This window comes from Triturus cristatus, chromosome 4_2 (genome assembly GCF_964204655.1).
Source record: "Triturus cristatus chromosome 4_2, aTriCri1.1, whole genome shotgun sequence".
Taxonomy (NCBI): domain Eukaryota; kingdom Metazoa; phylum Chordata; class Amphibia; order Caudata; family Salamandridae; genus Triturus; species Triturus cristatus.
Genome location: NC_140586.1, coordinates 481,013,901 through 481,040,802, shown reverse-complemented (window position 1 = coordinate 481,040,802; position 26,902 = coordinate 481,013,901). Strand labels below are relative to the sequence as shown.

Below are 26,902 nucleotides of genomic sequence, written 5' to 3'. Positions count from 1 at the left end.
GGACTTGCCCTTAAGAAAGTAATCCCCTGCGAAGTGACTCTGAAATTAGGTGTTTAGGATGAGATTTTGAGCTTTTGCCTTGAATTTTTACGTACTAAAAAGCAAGGGTTCACCACTAGCAAAGCCATACACAAACCTTCTAATTGTGCTTTCACCCAGGCGGGTGGGGTGGGTAAAAGCTACCCAAATAATGCTGCAGTGTATGTATTGGGTTCTATCATTTTTACTGTTAATTCAATAAATTCATCATATTAGTAGTTGACTAATCAAAAGAACCGTGCCAGGAATTCACTTGCCAACTTGCTGGCAGAAGACTTGAAATTGAGAGTCAGTCTCTAAAGTGAAAAACATAAAGTCTTCAATTGTGCACTTACCTCTTGTACGAAGCTCATCTTCTTCATCCACCTCTGTATCTAGATCATCGAGCACTGCAGCTGGAGGATTTTTCAGGGTTAGGCCAGTAGGCATCTTATAATCCTTAAAAAAGAAAAACATGGTTTAGACAACATTTGGATTCATTCTATAAATATGATTTATTCCCACTTTCGCAAACGCAACCATACCCTCCTGATCATCATCCTAGTCGTGAACAAGTGCAACATCGTTTTTGAGCCAATGAAAAAGTAAAACAGTCATTCAATTTCAGTTCAATAAGCTTTATTTAAAATTAAATCATAAGAGCATTACATTTAAAAGAAGAACCTCCCAACCAGTCAATGCAATACACAATCTTCAAGTTCATTACAATGGATTAATAGACAACTCCTCTAGTTTTTCGTAATCTCATTGCTGCCTTCAAAAAGTTTAGAACACAGAATAATGTAAAGTGATCAGTAGACATTTTTAAAAACAGTTATGCCACCCTTACATGTTTAAACTTAAGTTTCTTGAGCAGATCTTTCAGATACTGTCTCCTTGGCCCGGCATAAAAAGAGCATAAAAATATAAAGTGAAGGGTATCCTATGGAGATCTATGATCGCAGCCACAGGGCCCTTTATCACTAAGTATATCAGTAAAACCCTATGGCACTGCTAATAAAAAGTGGATAAGACCAAATCTAAAACGGGTCATTAAAAATCTTTCATGTGGGTTAAGTACAAAAGACAGATAGGGTTCTATACAAGTGGTTGTTTTGACCAGGGCATGTTCTCTCACAGTCCGCTTTAAGAGTTCCGCCTTTTCACGAGTGGTAACCAGAAAATTAGAATGCAAGATCTTTATACTCCCCTTGTCGCTGGGCCTAATTGTCTCGGGTGCACTGTACAGTTCCTCACGTCCCAACTTCATAAAGGTGGTTTTGACGTATCGCAGCCACGGGATTCTGCTGCTATGATCCAAGTTCAAGCAGTCCAATAAAACAGATTTTGTTAGTCCAGAGTCTTCATTGAGCCAAATTTTAAGCCAGCAAAGGAGAGGTCTGACGGCCACCAAGTCAGAGATATAGCTGACCCCCAACTCCTCGTGAATGCTGAAAGTAGGTGAGCTAGGCGGAACTCTCGGGCAAGCTTTTCAGATATTTATTTTCCACAGTTTGAAGTTTCGACGTTGCTGTGAAACCCCCAACTTCGCTACCATATAGAACCACTGAACAGCAAATGGAATTATACAATTTTAAAATAAGACCGGGCGTCCAGTACCCCAACCGTGTGGCATATCCCTTGATGGACCCTGTAATCCTGGACATGTTAAGACATTTTTCGTCTATTTTAAAATTCAGCTTTACATCAAAGGTTATGCCTAAGTAAGTAAACATGGGTACGTTTCCTAGTACATATGTGCCAATTGTAAAGTTCTGTTGTCTTCGTGGTTTCTCCCCTACCGTCATCACATATGATTTAGTGAGATTAGTAGACATGTCCAGATTTGTCATAAAAGTTATAAAACCATCTATTAAAATTTGTAGTGCAGAGGGAGTACGAGCCAGGAGAACAGCATCATCTGCATATAATAGGACTGGAACTTTACGTGAGCCTATCCTAGGGACATCTGTCGCAATACTGCTAAGAGTGGAGTCCAACCCGTTTATATATAACACAAATAAAAAAGGTGCAAGAATGCAGCCCTGGCGCACCCCACTCGAGCATTCAAAACTTTTGGTTAGATGCCCCGCGGGCGAGTACCTAACTATGGCTGAGTTGTCGGATTGAAGAGTATGCAGTATGCCTATAAGTGAGGGGTCAATCCCCATATCGCCAAGCAGTGCCCACAATTTGCTGCGATTCACACGATCAAACGCAGCTGAGAGGTCCATAAAGGCCAGAAATAATGATCCCTTTTTGGCTATGGTGTATTTGGCACTAATTAAATTTAGGTTGAGACACTGGTCCACTGTGAACTTTCCCTTCCGAAACCCGTACTGGGTGTCGGTAATCACCCCCTTAAGTTCAGTCATTCACTTTGTTCTCTGCTCAGCCTTCCAGTGTCACTCCCACTGCCTCTTTAGGTCACTGGTTCTGTTCGCGCCTTCAATACAAAACAGGGAAATGTACAAACTCCTCTTAGTGATCTTCAAATCGTTCTATTGTCTGGCACTGCACCTTGCACAGATCATCCTTTCATTAACCCAGAGAAATCCAAAAACTCGCCCAGCCAAACCTTAACTGCATGAGCATGACAAAACTCAAATCTTTTGCCATTCCAAATACATTTACATTCGAGTCCTTAGATGTGTGTAGATTGTGTATTCTTTCTGTATACCAACACAGTGTTTGTACGCCAGCAGGCAGAATGGGCACTCTTAAGTATCACTTTGTGGAACCTAGTTCCAGAAATTAAGGTTACTTAAAAGTTCGAATAGTCAATGCTTTAACAAAATGCAACTCATGTGTGTGCCAGGAGTTTATAGGGAAATCTGATAAAAGACATGCTGATGAACAGATAACTGTTGTAAGAGTTTGGGCATTACAGTGGACTCGCTTTTAATGTTATTTATCATATCCTTCTTGTATTATAATATAAATACTTCTATTTCAGAGACAAAAATTGAGATACCGAAAGAAACCTAAAATTTATCATCATAAAAAGTAGGTATATCTGGACAGTTATAGATATGAGTTTCCAAAAATTAAAACAATAAGCCCTCTGATTGGCAAAGGGTGCTTTTTCATCCCTTTTTAGTACTGTGGGCCTGGTACCAGTCCTAAGTGAAGCTGATGGGATTGCCGCAAGTCAGAGAATAATGTTACAGGCTGACATTAAAAGGCCCTAAAGTCCTTCCCGCCCCCTCCCAAAAGAAAATATATGGGTGGAGGCACCCTGAATGGCTAAATAAAAAAAACACATTATTTTCACTGTTTCCACAGTACTAGCACATACCTCACCCTCCTGAAGGGCTGCCGCTCAAGCTTCTTCCCCATGGTACCACAGGACAGTGCAAGCTTCTCCTCATGATGATGTTTGCATGGTCCCACAATACAATGGGGGTGAAGCTTGAGCTGTGGTACTGCTGAAGTACAGAGAAAAAAATATAAATAAGTAAAATATATAGTGGGTTTCCATGGAGGGATTGGGGTCCTTAGGGATGGCCAGGACCTGCAGCGAACCCCCAGCTGTACACGGTCAATGGCTGAGCACTGCTGGGAGTGGCTGCCTCCAGGTGGTTGGGCTCAAGGCCTGGTCAGACACCAGGCCCTATGGCCAAACCCCTTCTGTGCACGACTGTAGGGCATGCACAGCAGACGGTTGGCTGCCTGATATGTGGGGGTTGGTTTGGGCACAAGCCCTGTTCAGAGGCCAGGCCTGCAGCCAATGCCCCAGAGCGCAGCCAAACGCTGTGTGCAGTAGGGAGAAGGCTGCACATGACCTACAGCTGTGCACAGTAGAAGAGTTGGCCACCCACAGAGGTTTAGTGCAGGGACCAATCTCTCCCCCTCCACCCCCCTCCCCCCTGGCCTATCCAGACCTGGTTTCATACCACCAGCTGCACACGGCCAAAGAGAGAGATGGATGGGGTGGAAAGGTTGTACACCTGTGGGTTTATGTACGGTGTGCTTCTCTCACTGAATACCACAGGGGTGTTGCGTACTGGGTAGTGAAGTGCTGGCTGTGGGGGCATTTAGTCTGTGGGTTTGAGTGCAGGAACTGATAAAAGGTTTGGCCGTATCACCTATCTCCAGACTGTAGATAGCTGGTATTGGTGCTTTTTGGAGTTTTTTTTTTTTTTTAATTCTAAGAAAAAATCCAACCAACGTCTAGCTCCTTACTTGGGTTAAGACATAAGTCTCAGTGTCCCTGCAAAGAGCAAGATGTCTGGACTTTTTTCTTCGGATAAAATAAAGTCCTGACAGTGTCTGACTCCTTGCAGGGGCACAGACACATGATCCATCCTCTCACAATCCAAATGGAGAGGATGAAACGGTGTGCATGTCCCCAGCAAGTTGTCCAACAAGGTTTGGATTTTTTCAAAGTCCAAAGTCCAAGCAAACAGGCATTTCCTATTTTTGCTCTTTATTGCTACATGTGGGCGAAACAGATGTGAAATTCTAGGTGATGCCTAAAAACTATAGACCGCTGAAACGTAAACCAAATTCATTATTCGGGGTGATATTGTGTACATGTTCAAGGATTTCCTTAAAAAAATGTTGGCATAAAAAAAAATAGCGTGACTACAAGTAGTAAATTGGTAAAGGGTAACAAGGTGTTGAAGATCATTAAATTGTTTGACAATGCTGCCAAGACTAATGATAACAGCATCTGGAATTTGGGTAGGGTGGTGATGGTAGGTGGGCGTGAGGAAAAGGGTGACTCTGAAAAAGGAGAAATGGAAAATTGAGGTGTTTAAGAAGAGAGTAGAACTGTACAGAGGCCACTCTGTTTTATAGAATGACTAAAGACTATGTAAGATGACTTCACTCCTGTATCTTGTATGAGTTAATCATATTGTCACTAGCCTTCAATTATTTTTTTACTTTTTGTTCTCATTAAGATTGTACTTATTTGTTTTGAGTTTATTTAGTTTTTGTACTTCACTTATTTATTTATTCTGTGGGGGGGGTGTAGTTCTGGGTTCTGTCATGTTGCTTTTAAGAATGTCACAGGAAAAGTTGCTGATAGGTGGAATCCTCAAAGTAAGACTTTATGTCAGCTTAGAAGTGTTTGGTGTGAAATAACATACCTCACATTTGTCTCCTGTTGGGTGGGGAGTCTATCTTGGAATAATACTTAAGCACTTCAGCCTCCACTGGTCTATGGATTATTTCTTCATTACAACGATGTATTGTTGTAATATGCCAGTGAATTTCAGATTAGGGATAAGGTATCATTTAAGTACTCTGAATGCTGGACCTCCCAATTAAAATGGTACCCCACAAGGGTTGGCGCAAGAAAGGTCCTAGAACTACACCATGTTAAGCACAAGAAAGAAGCTTGAATCTAGGCTGAATTTTGGGATGTAGGCAGCTATGGCATTTTTTTGGCCCAGGGCCAGCTGTCACTGGGGAACCTACCAAACTGGAACATTTCTGAAACCTACACAGCTGGAGGAGCCCTTGGTTGTGTCTTTTTTGTGGATAACACCACTTTTACTTTGTCCAAAATGCTGTGTAAATGTATAAATATTAATTCTCTCACATTTCTGTGACAGAAAATTCCAAAAAATGCAGGGATAAGCAAAAGTCCCACCACACAGCATTCCCATACTTCTATAGATAAAAATAGTACCTCAAATGGGAGGTGGTCCTCTCATAATGGACAGTATCAGATAATGTGTTTGTAAATTTATTGTCATCTTCCCATGGTCAAAGTTTTGGCTTATTACCATCTTGCGTAATAGACCCATCCATATCAGGAGCATTGAAAAGTTGGATGACTGGACTTTGCAAAAGTTCAAATTTACGGTCACAGAAAAGTGAATAAATTGTAATTTATTTTACCAATACTTGGACATTTATAGGGCAAACAGGGTAATCAAATGTGCTGGAATTCATCACACTGGTTTCCCTCGAGTCTCTACTTTTTAGAAATGTCTGGGGCAGGTAGATTTCTCTCTGTGCCGGTCAACCCCAGGCTCAGATACTGCAGATATCCTCTATGGAAGCTCCTCTCATCAAAAACAATCCTGGTTGTCCAGTGTGTGGATCCCTGCTCAAAACCAGTGGTAACCCAACACCCGAGAAACTAGAAGGAACAGAGGTATTGGTCTTGTCTTGGCAGGAATACTTTACTGAGCGATGAGGACTTAAGGAAACTACCAGGTTTGGGGAAAAATAAAGCTATAAATCTGACAAACATCTTGTTCAATGTGTTTGTTCTGGCCAGTCAGGGCAAGGAAGGTGTGGTGCCCAGCAGATAAAACCTTGGAATGTGTAGATATTACAAGAGTACGGTTGTGGTATGTTTCAATGTAGATTAGGGGTTATAAATTCAACCAAAATTCTGGTACCCTAAACTTGCATTTCACTTTAAGTAACTGTCTAACTAATATAAGGCAATGGTATGAGTAAAAACATCAACAGTTTGTTTTGAATGTGAATCAGGCGTCACAAATTGTGTCAATACGTTATAAACACTGTTTAGCATTTACATCAGATCTAGTGAATTCTTTCCATTGACTGGATCTATAAACAATCCTTATACCAGGTTGGACCTGTGCTTCACCCACCTCCCTCAAACGAGTGTACATTAGCTGTTCGAACCATTACAACATACTAAGGAACCTTGAAAAACTCTATTTTAGGACGAACTGCATGTCGGCTGACTTGATGCTACAACTGAAATTCAGGAAACAGTGGTCAAGAAAAAAAATGTACTCATTGCTTAAGAAAGAATATTAGACTGTGTATAACTATATATTTGTACTGAAATAAACAAGTCTTTGTATTTTCTTAATTCGCTTTTTGGCTATACCATGTATGCACAAACCTGCCTGTTCTCTTTTGTCTAGTTCGTCTGCTCTGTCGGCTTGTTGTGTCTTTTAGTTCACAGTGTCTGTTGGTTCAATCTGTTTCTTGGTTTGTTCTGTCTGGAGGGGTCAGGTGACAAATACCTTCTTGTGAAGGAACGAAAGTACCCTGAGATCTTGTCATGATTTGGATCATGATAGAATATTGTATCAAAGAAGCTCACTGTAAAGGACTGGCATACACAAAACTTTTGGATATGCTCAGTCTTCGCAATCTCAGAATTAAAGGTAAATCGGTTTAGAATTCAGCCTGATCATAACCCCAGGGTATTTCAAGACTATAAAATTGGCATATAGAAACATGCATTTTCTAGATCCACTGATAACAGGTAATTTCATAATACAAGTGATGCCATGATCATTGGCAAGAAATTATTTTTAACTTCTGGTTTTTCAGGTGTTTTTTACTTTCTAAGATAAGGTGCATGCTTTGCCGTCTCTATTTCAAAATAAAACAAATTCATCTAATCTACATACCCCGACCTCCTCTTGAAGCTTTCCCCAACATGTCGAGGTGTAGCGCAAAGAGTGGACAACAGTATATTTAACTTGGCTACATATGTCAGGGGTTTTTGTCAAACAGATTAGTGAACTAGTGCCACACTGACACTTGTCCTGATGTTGAATGCCGGAAACAATTATGTTTCAGCAGCAGTAACTTTTGTCAGACCTATTTATGGTAGTCTCGAAAAGGGACAGCAGGCTCCAAGCTGGAAGGCCCACCTCTGTTATGCAACTTGGAATTATTTTATCCTGATCCTGCCTCTGGTTCATTGCATCTTCAGGAATATTGAAGCTTACCTTGCAGTATAACTCTCTTTTGAAGTACATACTTTAGCAAATCTTCACTGTACACTACTCAGGAACACACATGACACACTTCCTACCACAAGAGGGATGCTTCACAAACAGCTATATCATGGTGTCTGTGTGTACAGACATACAAGACAAAAAGTAATCATATGGGAACATTTCCACTTAAATACTAGAATGGTTACTTAACACTAAAGGATTTTGAGTAAAAAGAAGCTTGAAAATTTAGAAGAGTTTGGAAAATTAGCAATCTTGCTTACAGGTGCTGGAAAAATACAGACATCGCAGTTGCTACAGCTGAGAGCAGTGCACTTCATTTTCAGATTTTTCTTGAGACTGACAGCTACCTGACTGCATTTGCTTTCACTTCTTCTGTCCTTTAAACCGGAAATTAGAAAAGATGACAGACATAAACCAGGTGCAAACTACAAGGTCATTATTTGAGGGGTAGCCTAGGGATTTAACTAAATGGCTACTGGCTGAATAAATGCGTATGCAATGTGACCAAACAATAAAGTGATGAAAGATCTCAGAGATTGGCGGGTGAATTATGGAAGTTTGGTACAAGTGGAGTCAAATGCAACATCGTTAAGCATGGACCAGAGGCCAGTTCTGACCTATATAAAACGGATGCGAGGGATGTTAAGACTAAAGATCACTGTAATACTGTAGTTATACCAGAGTTGCATTAGACTGTAATGAGTTTAATATCTAACCAACTTGTTCTGGAATTTGGGATGAGGAACAAGCATACTGTAGCTGTACTGTTTATCAAGCAATGTAAGGTATATTAACATAAGGAAATGATTAAATCAGCTATATGTTTCTACTTTGTTTTAATAAAAAACTATAAGTGGCTTCTTTTAAAAAAAGAAAATCTAATTAAGTTAAGTTAATGCCGCCCACACATAGGCAGAATAAGAAGGTTTTTAGAAGAGGCGTTCTCTATGACTCATCACCATGTTCACTCATGCTCCATAAACCCAGGCCTGGGCAGGAATACTCAATTTTTATACTATTGGTTAAGTGTTAGGATGGAGAAAGGATTGAGTCCTATTAATTGCCCTTTTTTACTGCAAGCTAAAGATAGCTGTACGACTAAAACATAAAAGCTGAAGTGTTTCAAACCTTTAACAGGGAATGATATAACATACCTGTACATACACTTCCTTCAGTTGATTATGTTTCATAGCTTCAGGTGGCGATCCGAGTTTTCTTTCTAAAAACACTTCTTTGCTGCAAGCGTAACACCATACTCGCAATGTAGTAAGATTCACAGTCAGACAGTGTTTTGTGTCCTTCAAAAAGAAATGGTATTTGATCAATGGAAAAGACATTCATTCGAGTTACAAAAAAACAGACTGTAACGTACAGCTTGTTTGTTAACATGCAAGTACACACTGAATACTCTGAAAACGATCTTCGGTAAGGCTTACCTTAAGGTAGCAAGAAAACAGTTACCTGTTTCATTGGGAAAGAATTGCTGAGGGAACAAACTACAAAGAGAATAAATGAGGGCAATAGCAAAACAACTTAAACTATGCAGATTGTTTTAATAATATTTTAATTTTCTTTGGTTTGAGCTGTATGAATAATAAAGCAGTAGAGGTTATGCTCATTAAACTAGAAGGAACACCACTCAACGGTTTATTTAATAAGTAATATTAACTTTTTTCCCATATGACGATTACCATGCTCCCATTTTTATGAACACCAGATATAAACATGTGTAGTAAATCTTTAAAGTCTGTTCTACTGCCACAGCAACAGCATAAAATGTTTGCAGATTCATTAGAACAGTTTCCAAACAACATTTAAAAAATAAACATAGTGACCAAAATGCCCCAAACTCTACAATGTACCTGCTCAGAGAGCTTTTTTGTTATTTTTTTTTTTATTATTTCTAAAGTGTGCAATAACCCATCGGGTGCCCTGGCACGGGAGGGATAAAGGTACTCAATTTACAAAAGGAACAAATGTTATTTAGTAATTTGTGAAATTCAAGAGATTCGTTTCTTCACAACTTACTTACAAGGGTCATTTTAAGCTTGTAAAGTTCAAACAAAAAAACACCCGACCCTCTGTGCACAGAAACATAGAGCTAAAGATACAGGCACTCCCATAGGAATCGCCACATTCTGTATAAACTGCAATTGATGAAAAGAAAGGTAGGAAGTCACATGACGAGAGAATTGCAATAGTGCAACCTAGTGATGTTAAAAGACTGAATTTGTGTTTTCTTACAAGAGCTAGACAGTTGGAGAACATTTTTTCTAAAGATTTTACCACCGCCCATCTTTTTTGCCTTACTTCCTTTGTACTTAAGCAGGCAGTTTTCGGTATGATAACATTAATAAAGTGCCCTCCACTGATGAAATAACGGGGGATCAGGGTTCAACCATTCTCTTGCTATTTAATTTCTAGCAATAACCATAGCCACAAACCATGAGTAGCTAATCATCGGATGTGAGACTGTCTGACTATCTAGTCCCAATAAAACTACCTGTGGCGTCACCTACGTTCGTGTTCTATGATGGTGGATAGGAACTCCCCAATCTTTGCCCAATACCTCATCAATGCAGCACAGGAGGTAAACATATGAAGTTCATCCGTCTCAGTTTCACCACATCTTGGAAATTGAGGCGTTAACCCCACCTATACAATTTAACCGGGGTATATTATAAATCATAAATTGTTTTAAAAATGGTAGATAACAAAACTTTAGGCCCCATTGTTAACGACTCCTGACAATAGATTGCCCCTCTGTTATTATTGATTTTACATGACCACTTCACTGACAGTAACACAACATAATCTACCTTTAATTCAGAGAGCTGTTGATATAACTTCCCAACAGTAAATACCTTCATTAATTTCACAAAGTCTACTATAGGAATTTCTGCCACATTAATCTCACTTGCACTGATCGTGAACAAAAAGTGTCTGATTGGAAGATACTTAAAAAAAATCCTGTTTCCCCAACTTAAACATTTCTTGGAGAAATTTGATAGAGCATACGCTACCATCTATGAAAGTAACGCCAATAATATGCAATACCGGCTTCACCCCACTTCTTACAGTGTCATGAAATATTGACAGAAATAGAGGGGAGCCCCATAGGGGAGTAAAGCGATTATATTTAGCAATTATCATCAGAAAAGCTATTTTCTGTCATACCTTTACAGCCACCACTACGGCCTTAAATTTCACTTCTTATAGTAGCTCCTCTATAAATTTCAATAACAAAAGGGGAGCATTTTTGCCCAAGCTATATTCATAGAATGAAGGAAAATTATTCAACTTATGATCCTAAATATTGGGGCCTGTAACCAGAGAGTCAATATGTTGCAGCACAGCCAAAAATAATAATACTTAAAATTAGCAAGAGCTAAGCCTCCTCTGGCAAGCGGAAGACGCAATAGCTTGAGAGCTCTTCTTGCCTGCTTATATCCCCAGATAAAGCTGTTGCAGAGCGAGTCTAGCTTCGGAAACCACTCAAGACCCACTTCCAGTGGTAGAGCCCTAAATTGATATAGCATCCTAGGCAGTATAGACTTCTTAACAATGTTGCATCGCCCAATAATCTCGAGTTTAAGATTGTCCCATCGCTTCAAATACTTTGCAATCTGATCCAACATCGGATCGTAATTCAGCAAAACAATTTGCTCGATACTAGGCGATATCTTGATTCCTAAGTAAGTTGCAACCATAATCTGTCTATCATTGGACAGTTCTACCCTATTATTACAAATTATAGGTGTTTTACCACAGATTAGTCAATATCCCGATACCGCCACAATGGATGTTGCTTGCGTCTCAATCTCTCTAATGTCAATACCTCAGTTGGTAGCTAATACTGCATATCGTCCGTATACGCCAGAACTCTTTTTTTTATTTAAACATTATTTATGGTTTTACAAACAAAATAATAAAAAACATTGGGAGTCATTACGATGGCGGAGAGACTGCCATCAGAAGACCATCCCCCGCCCGCCACATTAGGATGGCAAGCAGTTCCGTGGCGGTTGGAAACTCCGACTGCCACGCATCAGGCAAACTCAGCAGCAGAGGGCCTCCCAATCCCTTAAATGGTGGCGGTGCGCCTAGCATCACATCCATAGGGATTACGATGTCCTTTTCCGCCTGCCGTTTTATGGCGGTTAACCCGACAAGAACAGGCAGGGGGAAAGGGACTTTGGTGGCCCGTAGCGGGGCCCCCTTACCCCCTGGCCCCTAAACACGGGACCTTGGGGACACCTATGGTGAACTCTACATTTCTGTGCTCCACGTGGCAGGCAATGCATGGTGCCTGCCACATAGTGCGGGGAAATGTAAATTGTCCCTTTTTTGCATTGTGGCGGATGCTGCAGTCAGCAGCACCCGCCACAATGCAAAACATAGGCAATGCGACCGCTTCAATGGAAGTCGCATTGTAATTCGTAATGTGGGACTGCCGCCTTGTAGGCGGGCGGTTCCAAATACGATACGATGGTGGACGGAGTGAAGTCTGTACCTCATCGTAATGACCCCCATGCTGCCCAACTTATAGGTATAAAGTAGAACAGTCCATCGATAGAGCCCTGTGCGGAACAAAGTAATTGGCAATACCAACAGGTACAGTAATCAAGGCATTACATTGGAAGGCAGAGCAAGCACAGGAATTACAACATTGAAAAGCGGAGCATTCAAGGGTACATAGCTGTGTGGACAATGAGTCGCAACCATATGCTGGGAGCCTAGCCCTGGGAGTCAGTTTCAATAGTTAACAGGTAGTCCCGCAAAGGTTGCCAAATGTCTTTTGTCCATGAGGTAGGCAGTTGTAGCATGGCAAACACTTCACTAGTGGAGTCACAACAGATCAAGCTCCTAATCCAGGCCTTAACTGTAGGACAAACTCCACAGCCCCAATGCAACGCCATCCCACATTTGGCCAGTAGGACAGCAATTGCAGTGTATCTGCGGATAGATTTGGGGACATCTGCCACAGGACCCAAGAGTGCTATAAGGGGGTCAGGATGGAGCTCAACATCCGTCAACAAGGAGGGGCGCGCAAATATCTCACCTGAAAAAGCCCTTATATGAGGGCAAGTCCATGTAAGATGCGCACTGCACTTGGGGCAGTTGAAGGATCTGGTGGTATCTATTTTAGCAAGCGTGCTAGGGGTAACGTATACCTTATGTAGGAATTTAAATTGGAGCAGCTTATGTTGGGGGGCAGACTAGTTAAATTTGCATGCAGCAGTAATACCACTCTTTGTCAGACAGGACATAGCCTAGGTCAGTACCCCATTGTTCCCTTAATCCAGAGGTCTTCAGACTTTTTTGCTCCGAGCCCCCAAAAGAAAAAGTTTTTGAAGTCGGGCCCCGCTCCCAAAACTTTATGGCAAGACTTGAGGGAGAGGGAGTGGTACGGCTGAGCGTAGGGGGCTAGAAGTATGAGATCATTTCAAGGGTACTGTAGCTCAAATTCTGCACTAAATAGGAGTAGCATAAAAGAACAAATATGTCAAGCAAAACATAAATTGACCAAAAAACTTCGCCTCACATAATTAGGGTGTTGTGAGCCCCTCATTCTCCTGGACCCCAAATGCAGATGTACCTGCGGGACTAATGATAGCTGTAGCCCTGAGTAGCAAGCTGTCTCTCTGCCTTTCCCTACCATGCCTGGCCATCCTCCCAGCCCTGACACAGACTCTGATCCTTTCAGACACACGTTTCCCACACTTTGCATCAATGGTTACCTCGTCTCTAATGCTATCAGGGCCCCATGACTCTTTTGCTGAGTAAGAGTCATGATTCTGATGCAGTGGACCCCTCAACCCCCTGGCATCCCGTACCTGCTTCACTAATAACTACGGCACTTTGTTGAAAACATGGGCCTCGATATTGAACCATACCTCTTCTGTCATCTCTCTGAGGCCCAAGCTAAGCTGTCTCCTCTGCTTCAACATTCACCTCCATTTGGCCATTTGTATGAGGCCAACAATACTGACACAGCAAGGGTGCACTGGGGCCTAATGCAAACGAGGAATGATAGTAAAACAGCCATAATTGGGGTTGCTGGCCTCTCACACCACTGGGCCTCAGTGCTGTTGCACTGGAAGCACCAATGATACTTACAGCCCTAGAAAACAGCCCACTATGCAGAGATATTACTCCTAGACCTGAGGCTCAGGGTAGACTGTCTGCTCCCTTGTGTAATTAAAAAAAAAGGGAACAAAGTACCACATCTCCCCGTCCCGGTGCTTCGGCCCTGTTCCCTTTGAAACAAGGATGGCCTGGGCACCAATGCTAGCAAGGAAAATAGGCCTCCACTACAGTCTTTGCTACAGTCATAAACGGAGTGTAGTGGCCTCATCACACTCTAGGTCCCAGTGCCACTGCACCTGCTACATTAATGGTAGTGTTGGCCCCTTCATTAAAGAAATAGCCCTCATATGTCCATTTGCAGAAATATTAGCTCCTAGATAGCACCCCTCCTATGGGCCATGTCTTTGATGGTAACCCATGGATCTTGCTATTTTCCTCTTTCTCTTGGGCCATCGCTCTGAAGCCGCAGGGGTCTGGATGATCAGGGCTCTGCTTCTGAATGCGACCCTGTATGCTGCCCTTCAACTTACCAGAAAGGATATCTACCTGTCTAAGTGGGCAGGATTTGTGAGGACCGATGTGTCTATGTTTGTTTTTCAATTCACAAAACCAGTTCCCATACATTTTGTTAACATAAAAGAAACAAACATCCTAAAAGGTTAATGTGGACCTTCCAGTGCCCCTGGGTGAAAGTGAAAAGCGAGGGGGTGGGACTCAAGTGTTGAGAGGGCAGAACTAAGGTAAAGAAGAAATAGACCTTCTCACCAAGGTGCCTGCTACCAGAAAGCAATGTAAATGTGTGCAATTAGATAATCACCAAATGTAAGGGCTGCTTGGGACCCAGTACAAGATTTAATTGACGGAGTGCCTGGAAGTTTCATGATGACACGTGATAGAAGATTGTAGAGTTCTGTAAATATGCTTGCATTAGGTACAGTCTGATTACCTATTATTAAATATATGAAGCGCTTGTTTTGTCTTAAGACTAAACCCAGAACCACTGGAATTATGCGATTTTGTGGCTTTTTTGCTGCATAATTATGAATCTGCCACATAATCCATCCTCTGGTGCGTAAGCTGCAGATTTTTTTTTAAATTGTTTCTTACGCAAATGGATCAAAAGTTACTAAAATGTGACGACATGTGGTGCCACGCAATGGAAGGCCCTTGAAAGAGGTTACATGGTCACCTTTCATTTACTTATTTCTGTATTTGGTTATTAAACTGGTACCAATGAGGTTAAATATTTTCCCAAACAGTATTACCATGTGAAAAAAGTTTGTAATAATAAAGTAATACTGTAAAAAATATTCCACGTTATTCCACATAATTTGCCTTTTCTTCTTGCATAATTTTGCCAACCCTAATTCCAGTGGCTCTGACTAAACCATTCTGCAGCAGCATATCTTATATTGGGTGTCATGCAGTTTTAAAATAATGATTTAGATATTGGCATTCACAGTGCCTTCTGTTAAAGGTTCGTCCTTGTAGATCTATATAGACATACGCCCCTTTTCCCCATTGAACCCACCAAATTTAATTTCTGTATTTCTTTGGCCTCATACACAAACATCTGCAGTGACTGCATTAACCATTTGAGGATTCCCAAGTATTATCTTGAAACTATTTTTCATTTACTTTATCTGCTGGTAAAATAATAGCACATAATAGTTCCAGAATATTATGCTCCTTTTAATCATATAGTTCTTCCTATCATGTACTTCAGCTGATGTTTGTAAATGAAGACAGCCTGGAAGCGCGTTTTATAAACAAATTCAAGCTAACAAGCCGTTTTCATTTATAAGTTGTTAGGGGGGCACGCCCCACAGTCTGAAGACCTCTGCCTTAATCTCTCATCTGGAGTAGGTTTTATAGTCATGCAAGCTTTGTCAAATCTAAAAATCTGTTACACCCGCCTAACCCCCACCCCCCGAGTTATGCCAGAACTCTAGTGGACAGATCAGAATATGAATGCAATTCTATTTTACATTTAATAGCAACCTCTGTAAAAAGGGCTCAATATAAAGAGCAAACAAGAGTGGAGAACATGGGCACCACTGCAGTGTACCTCGGGATATTATGTCATTAGATTCCTGTCCCATTAGCTGCAGACGGTCTCTAGAGTTCATATAGAGCATGGGTCCTCAGAAACATTTTCCCGGGGGCCAAAAAGTTTGTTCTTTGGTGACTAATGCCAGGTAAGTGGTAGTGGTGATAGGGGTTGGTGTGTAAAGTGGGTGAAGGGGACACAAAGCATGTACATCTACCAGCTGAACTGAGTTTCACAATGTGGAAGCAGAAAACTTGGGATGAGTACCGGCTTCCTCACTTGACCAAATTGTTTGATCCTGGGCAAATATTTTATTTCAATTCCTCTATTTTTTTTAAATTTTATTATCACATATACGAGGACCTCACAATATAAGACTTAAGAATGTGTGTTACACAAAACCTTCTCCTGTGTTGGATTTAATCACTGAAGGCATTGTTGACAGAGTGGGGAGCATGAACGTATCTTAATTCATGTTTTAAAACTAGCACTTTAAAAAAAAACACTTCTGAATGCACTGCTGTTATCTGATTTACTAAGGTTCTGCAGGCTAATGAACTACACATTTTGAAGAGATCATCATATTTTTACACGTTGGAAATCTTTAAAAACGAAGATGCTGGGGGAGGAGCCTAGCGTGCAACCAAGATGGCCGCGTAGGTGCGAGGCTCCCGAGGACCTCCGCGACCTCCTACATTTATCCTGTCTTCATCCTGATTCGGTTGAGGGGACTGTGTTGGTGAACCTGAGCCGAGGTGGTACCCGTTTTCCGTATTTCAATCGGACCCTGTGTGCCGTGATGGGCATCGATTGAAGTTTGCGGCCTGCTCCTCTCCTGACCCCGGACTTGAGTTGGGGTGTGATCCAGTGGAGAAGTGAATAACAACGGCGGGACGAACCTGGCGAGACGCGTACCCCACACTTTCACTTTTGAGCCCTCTTGCCATTGTTGCGAGTGGGATCACGGCCCTTCTGTGTGTGGTGGTTGCCTCGCTGGGGGACCCTGCCTGCCCTGCGGGGGACCTGCTCCGCCTTTCTGAGGCGACCTCTGGGGTCTTTGGCCTCGATTGTTCGCTCTCCGCGGTAGGACTCGTGGGTGTACGGGATACAGGACGATGGCGACGAAGCAGGATGGAGAGAAGCCGAAGGCCAAATCGACCCGGCGTGGCGCTGCAACTCAAGCCAACATTATGGATCGCTACACCCTGCCGAAGGGTTCTCCCGGCGGCCTCGTATTGCCCGTATCTTCAACTTTCGGGACAGGGATGCGATTTTACAAGCTTCTAGAGTGCAGGGGCCGCTTAAGCTGGAGAACGTGGAGGTGAACTTCTATCCTGACTTTACGCAGGCGGTCCAGAAGCAGAGGCTGGGTTTCATGGGCGTCAAGCGGCGGCTCCGAGATATGAACTTGAAATACGCCATGCTTTTCCCGGCCAGGCTGCGTGTGGAGTCCGGGGGTCGCTCTCATTTCTTTGACCGTCCGGAGACGGCCGGGGACTGGTTGGACACTTTGCCTAGGGGACATGATCGAGAGGGTGTGGGGGGCGCGGGAGGAGAGTGCCCACTGGACCGGGCCAGCGGTATTGACACTGGGGCTAATTCCTGATGATGCCACTTTTCGGCTGTGCTCAGGGTTTCTTGACTGTCGTGCTTTGCTCCCCCACCCGTGGAGGTTGTGGTGTGTCTCGAGGGGGTTCTCTTTCCTCCTCTAGGGGGTCTTTGTAGTTTAGTTCATGCAGGGGCAACAGGCACACTGCAAGTTGGGGGGGCTGTTTGGGCTCATGCAGGGGTGCAGGGAGGGGGGAGTTTTGTTTGGAATGTTGGGTTGGGGTTGGGTATTGTTTGTTTGTACCACAAGGCAGACATATTATTGTGTTCTATTCAAGGTGCTCTCTGGGAGGGGACTGATTGGTTTTGGCTGTGATGGGGGGTAGGGGGCTGAGACTTCTTTCCTGGAATGTTAACGGACTGGGGGACAGGATAAAACGGGGGGTGGTCCTGCAGTTTTTAAAACGGATTTCACCTGATATTGTGTTCTTGCAAGAAACACACCTTATTGGTAATTCCTTCTGTGCTATGAACAGGCGGGGCTATCGCCTTGTGGCCCATTCTGGCTTCACCTCTGGTTCGAGGGGTGTGGGCATTATGGTTAAAACCTCGCTCCCGTTGGAGGTTGACGAGGTGCTCCATGATGACAGGGGGCGATATACGGCTCTGGTGGGTAGATGGGAGGGTAAAGTAGTTGTTTTGGTTTCTGTTTATGTCCCGCCGGGGTTGCAGACGACTACTTTTGCTGATTTGGGGCGCCTTCTTCTTGGGCTGCCGGAGGGGATCCTAGTGGTTGGTGGGGATTTTAATGCTGTGGTCTCCGGAACTGAGGATCGTCACCCACCCAGGGATCTCCCCCGGGCCCAAACTTGGTTGTCTGGCCTCTTAGATACCCTGGGTCTGGTGGATTGTTGGCGGCTAAAACATCCTGCGCAGGTACAATACACCTTTCATTCCGGGGCTCATGGTAGTCTCTCGAGACTTGATTATGTTCTGATGCCAGCGGCACGGTCGGGGAGGTGCGACATCTTGCTCGGGGTATTTCAGACCACTCCCCGCTCTTGTTGCACTTTGATATTGTTCCGGGGATGAAGGGGAGGGTGGTCCCGATCAACCCTTGGTACCTGCGTAATCCCGCAATTCGCGCAGATTTGATTAAATCCCTTGAGCAATATTTTGGAGATAATGTGGGATCAGTGTCGTCTGCTGTTTCTCTGTGGGAGGCGTTCAAAACGGTACTCCGGGGGGAAGCCCTGTCCCTCATTTCCCATTCCAAGAGGTGTGAGCGGGAGGAGGTGACCCGTATCGAGTCTGAGATAACTGAGTTGGAGGGTGACCTGGATTGTGGTGTCACGGACGACAAACTGCATGCTCTCAGGATCAAACAAGCGGACTACAAGGCCCTAGTCACCGAAGCGGCCAGGGGCCTGAGTAGGGAGCAGCAGGGGCGACTGTATGATATGGGTGATAAAGCTGGAAAACTGATCGCGTGGCTGGATAAAAAGGAGAGAGCGAGTCGAGTTGTTCCGCTGGTTGAGAGAGTGGAGGGTGTGTATGTTACTGATCCGGGTGAAATTGTTGATAGCTTCGCAGAGTATTTTCGCGGGGTGTATTCCCCGGTATCTTCTCGCTCTGAAGAGGATTCCCGCGACCTGCTTAAAGATATTGCGTTGCCTTCCCTTTCGGAGGAGGATAAATCGTTGATGGACGCGACTCCGACGTCTGAGGAGATCGCCCTGGCTATACGTTCAGTCGCCTCTGGCAAGGCCATGGGTCCCTAATGGCCTTCCCATTGAATTGTACAAATTGCGACCGGATACATTGGCGCCGCATCTTCGTGACATGTTCCTCGCGGCCCGGGCGGCGGGTTCCCTCCCGCTAGACCAGCGTCTAGCCACTATTGTGGTTATTCACAAGAAGGGGAGGCCGCGTGATCGGGTCACTTCTTACCGGCCCATTTCGCTTTTGAACGCGGAACCGAAAATTCTGGCCAAGGTGCTGGCTAATCGGCTGGTCAGCGTGGTGTGCGATCTGATCCATCAGGACCAGTCCGGTTTTATCCCTCATCGCAACACCGCGCTTAACCTGCGGCGTTTGCATGGGGGTGCTCTCGAGGGTTCCGTTCATACGTGAGCCAGCCATTTTGGCGTCCCTAGACGCCACTATGGCATTCGACACGCTTGAGTGGCCATATATCTGGGCGACGCTGGAGAAGTTTGGGTTTGGCCCGGGATTCATTGGCTGGGTGAAATTGTTGTATTCCGGACCGCTAGCCCAGGTGGTGGTGAATGGTAGAGTGTCGGCTCCTTTTGAATTGGGTAGGGGCACGCGACAGGGTTGCCCGCTGTCGCCTCTCCTCTTTGCGCTCGCCTTGGAGCCCCTGGCGGAGTGGCTGCGGTGGCACCCTTCGATTCGTGGTCTCCGGTGGACTCCTGAGTATGAGGATCGAGTCTCTCTCTACGCGGACGATATTCTTTTGTATCTCGCTTCCCCGCGTGAATCGTTGATTGTGTTAGTGGATGTGCTGTATTCCTTTGGCCGGAACTTAGGCCTAGTCATTAACTGGGCTAAGTCCTGTGTATGTCCTCTCAGGGGAGGCTCCTATCCTCCTGTGGGGTTGTCCTATTCAGATTGCTCAACAGGGATTTAAGTACCTGGGTATTTTTATTACACTGGACTCTGCGGCCCGATACACACAGAACCTACTCCCCCCCCCCTCCAATGTTTGAAGGCGGATGTGGCGCGTAGGAGGCGCTTGCCGCTCTCGCTGCTCGGCCGGGCGGCGCTGTTTAAGATGATGTCGTTGCCACGATTTTTATATGCCTTACAAAATACGATGGATGTCGTTCCGGCTAGTTACTTTCGGGAGGTGGAGGGGCTGCAACGCCAACTGTTTTGGGATGGGAGGCCGCGGATCGCCCTTGCGAAGCTGACGCTCCCGTGGTACGATGGGGGGGTCGCCCTCCCCGACATCAAACGTTATTACTGGGCCTCCCAGCTGGCTGCGATAAACCACGGGCTTTATGGGCCCGCCCTTAATCCGGCTTTTGAAATGGACAAATTGTTGTTGCCGGGTGGCGACTATAATCGTGCGTTCTACTCTAGATCGCTCGACGCACGTTTGACGGGTCCGACACGGGTCGCGGTATGGGTGTGGCATGCGGCAAACTCGGCGATGGGGTGGAAAGATCGGCTGACCCGGGCGACGCCACTGTATGCCTCTGAGCGACTGGGTTGTTTGTGGACGACGAAAGGCTTCGAGAAGTGGGACACGATTGGCATTAGCATGGTGGGCGATCTATGGACGAAGGGGGGATTTAAAACGTTTGATGTGCTGAAAGCGGAATACCAGTTGCATGACAGGGAATACTTCCGGTATGTACAGGTTCGCCACGCGTTGTCTTCCGTGTTCCCGGAGGTCGCGTCCATCCCGGAGTGCTCCCCTTTGGAAGATAGAGTGCTAGACGGGCATGTACCGGATGGCACCATCTCATTGATCTATAAAAAGCTCATCAACGATCGCTCGGGACTGCTGGCCGCCCTCCGTGAGGCATGGGTCTCTGATAGATTGGAGCTTGACGACGAGGATTGGGTCTCTGCGGTGGCCTCCCCGAAAGAGGTGGCCATACCGGCCCGCCTTCGTTTCGTCCAGCTCAAAATACTCCACAGGGTTTACGTTACGGGACCGGGCCTGATGCGTATGGGATATGCGGTGGATGGGATGTGTAAGCGTGGGTGTGGCATGTTAGGGACCTTCCTCCACATTTTGTGGGAATGTCCGGAGGTGACTCGATTCTGGCGTGGTGTGCATGCGGTGTTGCAAGCGGTCACGCATGTTGCGCTGTTCCCCGAGGCTAGGAGGTGTCTGTTGAATGTGTGCGAGCCGACTGATTACACGGCGACGCAAACGTGGTGGGTGACATTGGGATATATGGTGGCCAAGCGTGACATAGCACAATTATGGGGTTCCCAGAGGTCACCCACGATTTCGGTATGGAAGGAAAATATGGATTGATGTATGTTCCGAGAAAAGGTTGTGTATGTGGCGAGAGGTAGGCCTGGGAAATGGGCGAAGGTGTGGGGCCCCTGGAACTCCTATCGCGGCGGGATCTGTACCCCGCCACTGACGCCCGCCTTGGCGGCGGCCCTGTCTCCCTAGCCTGCACATTCTCTTGATTCTGTGTTATCGTGACCACTTTGTTTCTGCCCCTGCCCTTCCCCCCCCCCCCCCCCCTCCTATTCTTGTAGATTGGTAGAGCCCTCCCGAGGGGAGCACATACTGTTGCCTAGACTTTTGCCGCCTTGTGGGTTTGTTTTTCGTTTGTCATTTAAAATGAAACCGCCATTTGGGATGTTTGGGCAATGTGGCCGCAAATGATATTTTTTGATCTGTGGGACTTTTTACTGCTTGCTGCTCGTGTTTATGAATGTGTTTCATGGTCTCACTGTCTACTAGCGGCCGGCCTGAAGGTTGTAGGCCCATACTTGTATATCTCTTGAACTCTGTAATAAAGGTTTCCCAAAAAAAAAAAAAAAAAAAAAAGCGAAGATGCTCCTAAAGTTAAGGGTTTCACTGCACCCTGGTTACTTCCTTTCTTTAACTGCAAATAACCTTTAAATAAATGCCGCCATTTATTAAACATTTGTTTAATGTTAGTGCTAGGTCGAGTAAACAGCAGCTCAGTGCTGATGTTGCCCAGGAGGCCATATGCAGAGGTCAGGAGGGCCGCATGTACAGGTCAGTAGGGCCGCATGTACAGATCAGGAGGGCCGCATGAAAAAGGTCAGGAGGGCCGCATGAAAAAGGTCAGGAGGGCCGCATGAAAAAGGTCAGGAGGGCCGCATGTAAAGGTTAGGAGGGCCGCATGTAAAGGTCAGGAGGGCCGCATGTAAAGGTCAGGAGGGCCGCATGTAAAGGTCAGGAGGGCCGCATGTATAGGTCAGGAGGGCCGCATGTACAGGTCAGGAGGGCCGCATGTACAGGTCAGGAGGGCCGCATGTACAGGTCAGGAGGGCCGCATGTACAGGTCAGGAGGGCCGCATGTAAAGGTCAGGAGGGCCGCATGTAAAGGTCAGGAGGGCCGCATGTAAAGGTCAGGAGGGCCCCATGTACTCCATGGGAGGGGGAGTAAAGGAGAACCGGGGAGGAGTGCGGTACACAGTAGGTGATCCCGTGGAGAACGCACCTTGATGAAAGTTTGACTACAGGGGTTCTCCTTTACTCCCCCTCCCATGGAGTATATGGAGTTTAGGCTGTAGGGTACTTTTTCTGACCCGTATATATACAGCAGAGAGTGACCACGGTCCCTCCACCGCTGATTCCATTTAACCATAATTTTGGTAAGAGTGGAGCCCGTTTCTTGGTAAAAACTAAGGTCCTGATGAATGCAGAGTACCTCTGTTGACATTAGGCAGAAACATGTCGACCCATTTTCAGACCAATGATTATACGGCGAGGGGATAATAATTTTCCCAATTGCGCCGCACACTTGTTTTTATAAACCATATAGTCTCCTAAATCATTAAATAGAGAATGAGGTTACTATAATGGCTTTTAATCTCACTTATTCACTTTGGGCCCCACTCAGTTAGAAGTGCATCCCTGTCGTCAGTGCATGCCCGCCCTCTATCAAACCAAGTTTTTAGAGGGCGAGGACTGGCCGATGATGAAGCATGACACCAGGTGGTGTGTGAGGCCAGTCCGTAACTTTTAGTGAGATGTCCACACTCACAGTCACTTAACACTACTCAGTTGTGTCCGGGTCATTCCAATAGGAGCGGCCCCATTTGTGTGTATTATATAAACTAGGTCCCCCAGGTCTTTTGAGGCTGCTGTAATCATACTCCTCACTTCTCTCAGATGAGATTTTGCTGCTAGGACCCTTCCAATACCATCACTATAAGCATAGTTCTCCAGCCAATCCGCCAGATAGCTCCAAGCTACTCTTTCTCTATAGATGCTATGGATCTGAGCTGTAATTATTGCAATCATTTGTGTTATATCAATATATTTAATTTCTTACTGCTTCTTATTATATGTTCTCGGTCTAATCTGGCCAACTGTCCCGCAGTTCCTGGAGTAAACAGGTCTGTTGTCTTTCCCTATTCCATGAATAACTTGGTCTCTCCCATTTTTCCAGCTTTAAATGCATCCCAAACTACTCCGGATGGAGCCGTACCCCAATTCCACCTAAAGAAGTCTGTGATCCATTGCTTCATACGTTTAATGTACCCAGGGTCGACAAGTAGAGCCTGCTCAAACATTCACTGTGATCCAAGATTGGCCAGCGGTTGAACCTTGAAATCCAGCACCAAGGAATTATTTTGGGATACTATGCCAGCAGCGAACTGTTTAATAAGCTTGGGGAAATTAAAAAAAATAATCTAATCTGCTATATTTTTTCCTTGGTAAATTAGTAAAAAGTATATCCTGGGTTTGAACTATTCAATCATGCCCAGGCATCAAGAGACCAAGCGCTTCTTTAAAATCTAGCAGTGCCCTATACATTTTAGGTTTTCGATTCTTGTATATCAACTCAGGATTGCTACTTGTATGGCAATTTAGATCACCACATATTATAATTGGAGTCGGACACTGTGCTAGCTCGATCGTCAGGCATTCAATCATCGAAGAATCATCTGTAATAGGGCCAGACACAGAGCAAAGAGAACCTTAATGCCTGATGAGTGCGCTTCTACTTCTACCTATCGCCCACATTTATCCAAGGTTTTATGCAAGGCTTCTTTGGGCAAAATAGCCCTATGGATGTGTCTTGTGTTGTATATGCTAGCACCTCATAACCCAAAGTATACAATACATACTTCTTCCCATGCAGAGTATGAGTTTCCTTATATTAACACAGGACACACAGGGTATGGGGCATGGGTGACTGCACCTACCCACTAGTTAAACTGAAATTTGGATAGTATAAATTGGGCTGCACACGCATAATCGGGCAGCGCGTTGACGTCTTACATCAGTTATCATACACTTCCGGTCCATCGCAAGATGGCGGCCATAATTACGCTAGGGGAATTGTGCTTTTTCTGCAATTGACATCAGATGCTGACACAGGCGGGTTATTTAAATGCCGGCACCTTGACAGATCATTACATCGCGGAATAGCGACAGGACGTATGCAGACACGGACGTGAACTGACTTGGCCACACAAGTAAGTGTTGGGTTGGACCCTATAGTTTAGCCTACTTTTTCTCCTTATGTTTCGCTCTGACTCTTTAACATTGTTTAATTGGGACTAGGATGGCGGGTTTAGATAAGATAAGAGTTTTCACACCAACCTCCTAGTTCTTAGCACTTGCTCTGATTTTAAAACAATTTGCTGTTTGGCACTAATATGTTGGGTGGTAGATTATTTAAGAGGGTACATACAAACCTTTATGCTCTTAGCTCTTGCCATTAAAAACTCGCTGTTTGGGCCTAGTGGATTGGGTCAAGTCCAATTAAGACGGTATACACCAACCCATAGATTTGAAGTCCAGTTTATTGCACTGGGCCTTTTCTATAAATAGGATATTTTTAGCAGTGTTTTTTAAACAAACTAAAGGCTGCTTATCTTTATAGGTCGGAATAGGCTAAATGGCGCACCTCCACAACTAATGTATGTAGAAAGTGAGCGCATTACAAATAATGCTCCTGACGCTTGGGACCCAAAACAACGTTTATTCTAACTGAGGTATGCTTGCTCAGTCAAAAAGGAATATGCTACTTACCAGTATGCATCTGTTCTTGGCATGTAGAGCTGCAGATCTACACACTATGCATAGATCGCCATCTGGTGTTGGGCCCGGATGTTTGCACTGGTTTTTGTCTTGGAAAGTCGTTGGAAGTCACGGGACAGGTGACTCCTCCTTTGGACTATAGTGCACATGGGCATTGGCTCCATCCTCAGATTGTTTTTCGCCAGCAGGGAAATGATGGAGCTTTGTAGGAAACAGGAAGTATGCCCATGTATGGTGTATCTAAGTAAGATAATACTGGAACAGATAAAGGTAGGCGGGTGGGCGTATGTAGATCAGCAGCTCTACATGCCAAGAACAGATGCATACTGGTAAGTAGCATATTCCGTTCGAGGCATATGAGCTGCAGATTACACACTATGCATAGATTGTATAGCAGTATCCCCTCCTAGCGGCGACCACCAGTATCTGTTGCAGTAGTTTGAAATAGTGTTTTGAGTACAGCCTGGCCCACACTAGCTTGTTGTTTAGTTTGCACATCGACACAACAGTGTTTTGTGAATGGGTGCGGTGTAGACCATGTAGCTGCTCTGCAGATATCGTCTAAGGGAATGTTCCCTAAAAATGCCATTGAAGCCCCTATCTTTCGTGTAGAGTGGGCTTTAGGAGGAACAGATCATGTACGTTTTGCTTTGTGGTAACAAATCTGTATGCATTTGACAATCCACCTAGCTATGCCAGATTTTGATATGGGGTTGCCCTTGTGTGGTGGTGAGAAAGACCCGAATAGTTGTTTGGTCTTACAAAAAGGTTGTGTTCTCTCTATGTAGTACAGAAGTGCTCTTTTGACATCTAAGGTGCGAAGAGCTCTTTCTGCGACTGTTTGTGGCCGCGAGAAGAATACAGGCAGCTCCACAGATTGATTGAGGTGGAAGGGAGAAATGACTTTAGGGAGAAATTTAGGATTAGTTCTGAGTACAACCTTATTATGATGCATTTGCAGAAAAGGTTCCTGAATAGTTAGTGCTTGTAGTTCGCTAACTCTTCGTAGAGAAGTAATAGCTACTAGGAAAGCAGTTTTCCATGTTAAGAACTGTAGCTCACATTTATGTAGAGGTTCAAATGGCGGCCCCATTAGCCTTGTGAGAACGATGTTTAAATTCCACACGGGTGAAGGTGGTACTCTGGGGGGAATTATTCTTTTGAGTCCTTCCATAAAAGCTTTTATGGCAGGTACTCTGAAGAGTAATAGATGTTATCTATTTTGTAGATATGCTGCTATGGCAGCAAGATGCAGTCTGATAGACGTGTAGGCTAAGTTGCATCTTTGGAGGTGTAGTAAGTAGCCTATGATGTGTTGGATAGACACATCTAGGGGATCAGTGTTGTTGTTATGGCAGTATATTACAAATCTTTTCCACTTGGCTGCATAGCATGCTCTAGTGGTAGGCTGTCTAGCTTCTTTGATGACGTTCATACAGTCAGGAGGAAGGTTGAGGTAACCGAATTCTAGGACTTCAGGAGCCAGATCGCTAGGTTGAGCTGAGCTGGGTTGGGTGTTGTATCTCTCCATGGTTCTGGGTTAGGAGGCGTGGAGAGAGGTGTAATTTTTCATGCGGAACTACGGAGAGTTCCAGCAATGTGGTGTACCATGGTTGTCTGGCCCAAGTTGGAGCAACTAGGATGAGCGTTAAGGAGTGTTGCTGTAGTTTGCGCACCACTAGTGGAATGAGTGGGAGAGGCGGAAAAGCGTACGCAAATCTGCCTGACCAGTTCATCCATATCGCATTGCCTTTGGACAAT

General features: G+C 44.7%; 1 protein-coding gene across 5 annotated transcripts in view; it reads right to left on the bottom strand.

Annotated features, from left to right (window-relative positions):
* The window catches only part of USP33 (ubiquitin specific peptidase 33), a 407,644-nt gene that overhangs the window by 286,092 nt on the left and 94,650 nt on the right, over positions 1-26,902 (bottom strand). For 4 of the 5 annotated variants that reach the window (XM_085602029.1, XM_085602031.1, XM_085602030.1 and 1 more), the window contains exons 5-6: positions 8,867-9,010; positions 375-477 (exon numbers count right to left, since the gene is read on the bottom strand). In XM_085602029.1, the coding sequence (XP_085458155.1) occupies positions 375-477; positions 8,867-9,010 (247 nt within the window). Of the gene's footprint in view, positions 1-374; positions 478-7,972; positions 8,082-8,866; positions 9,011-26,902 lie in introns of those variants that run through there. The other variant, XM_085602034.1, reaches the window with a different exon arrangement.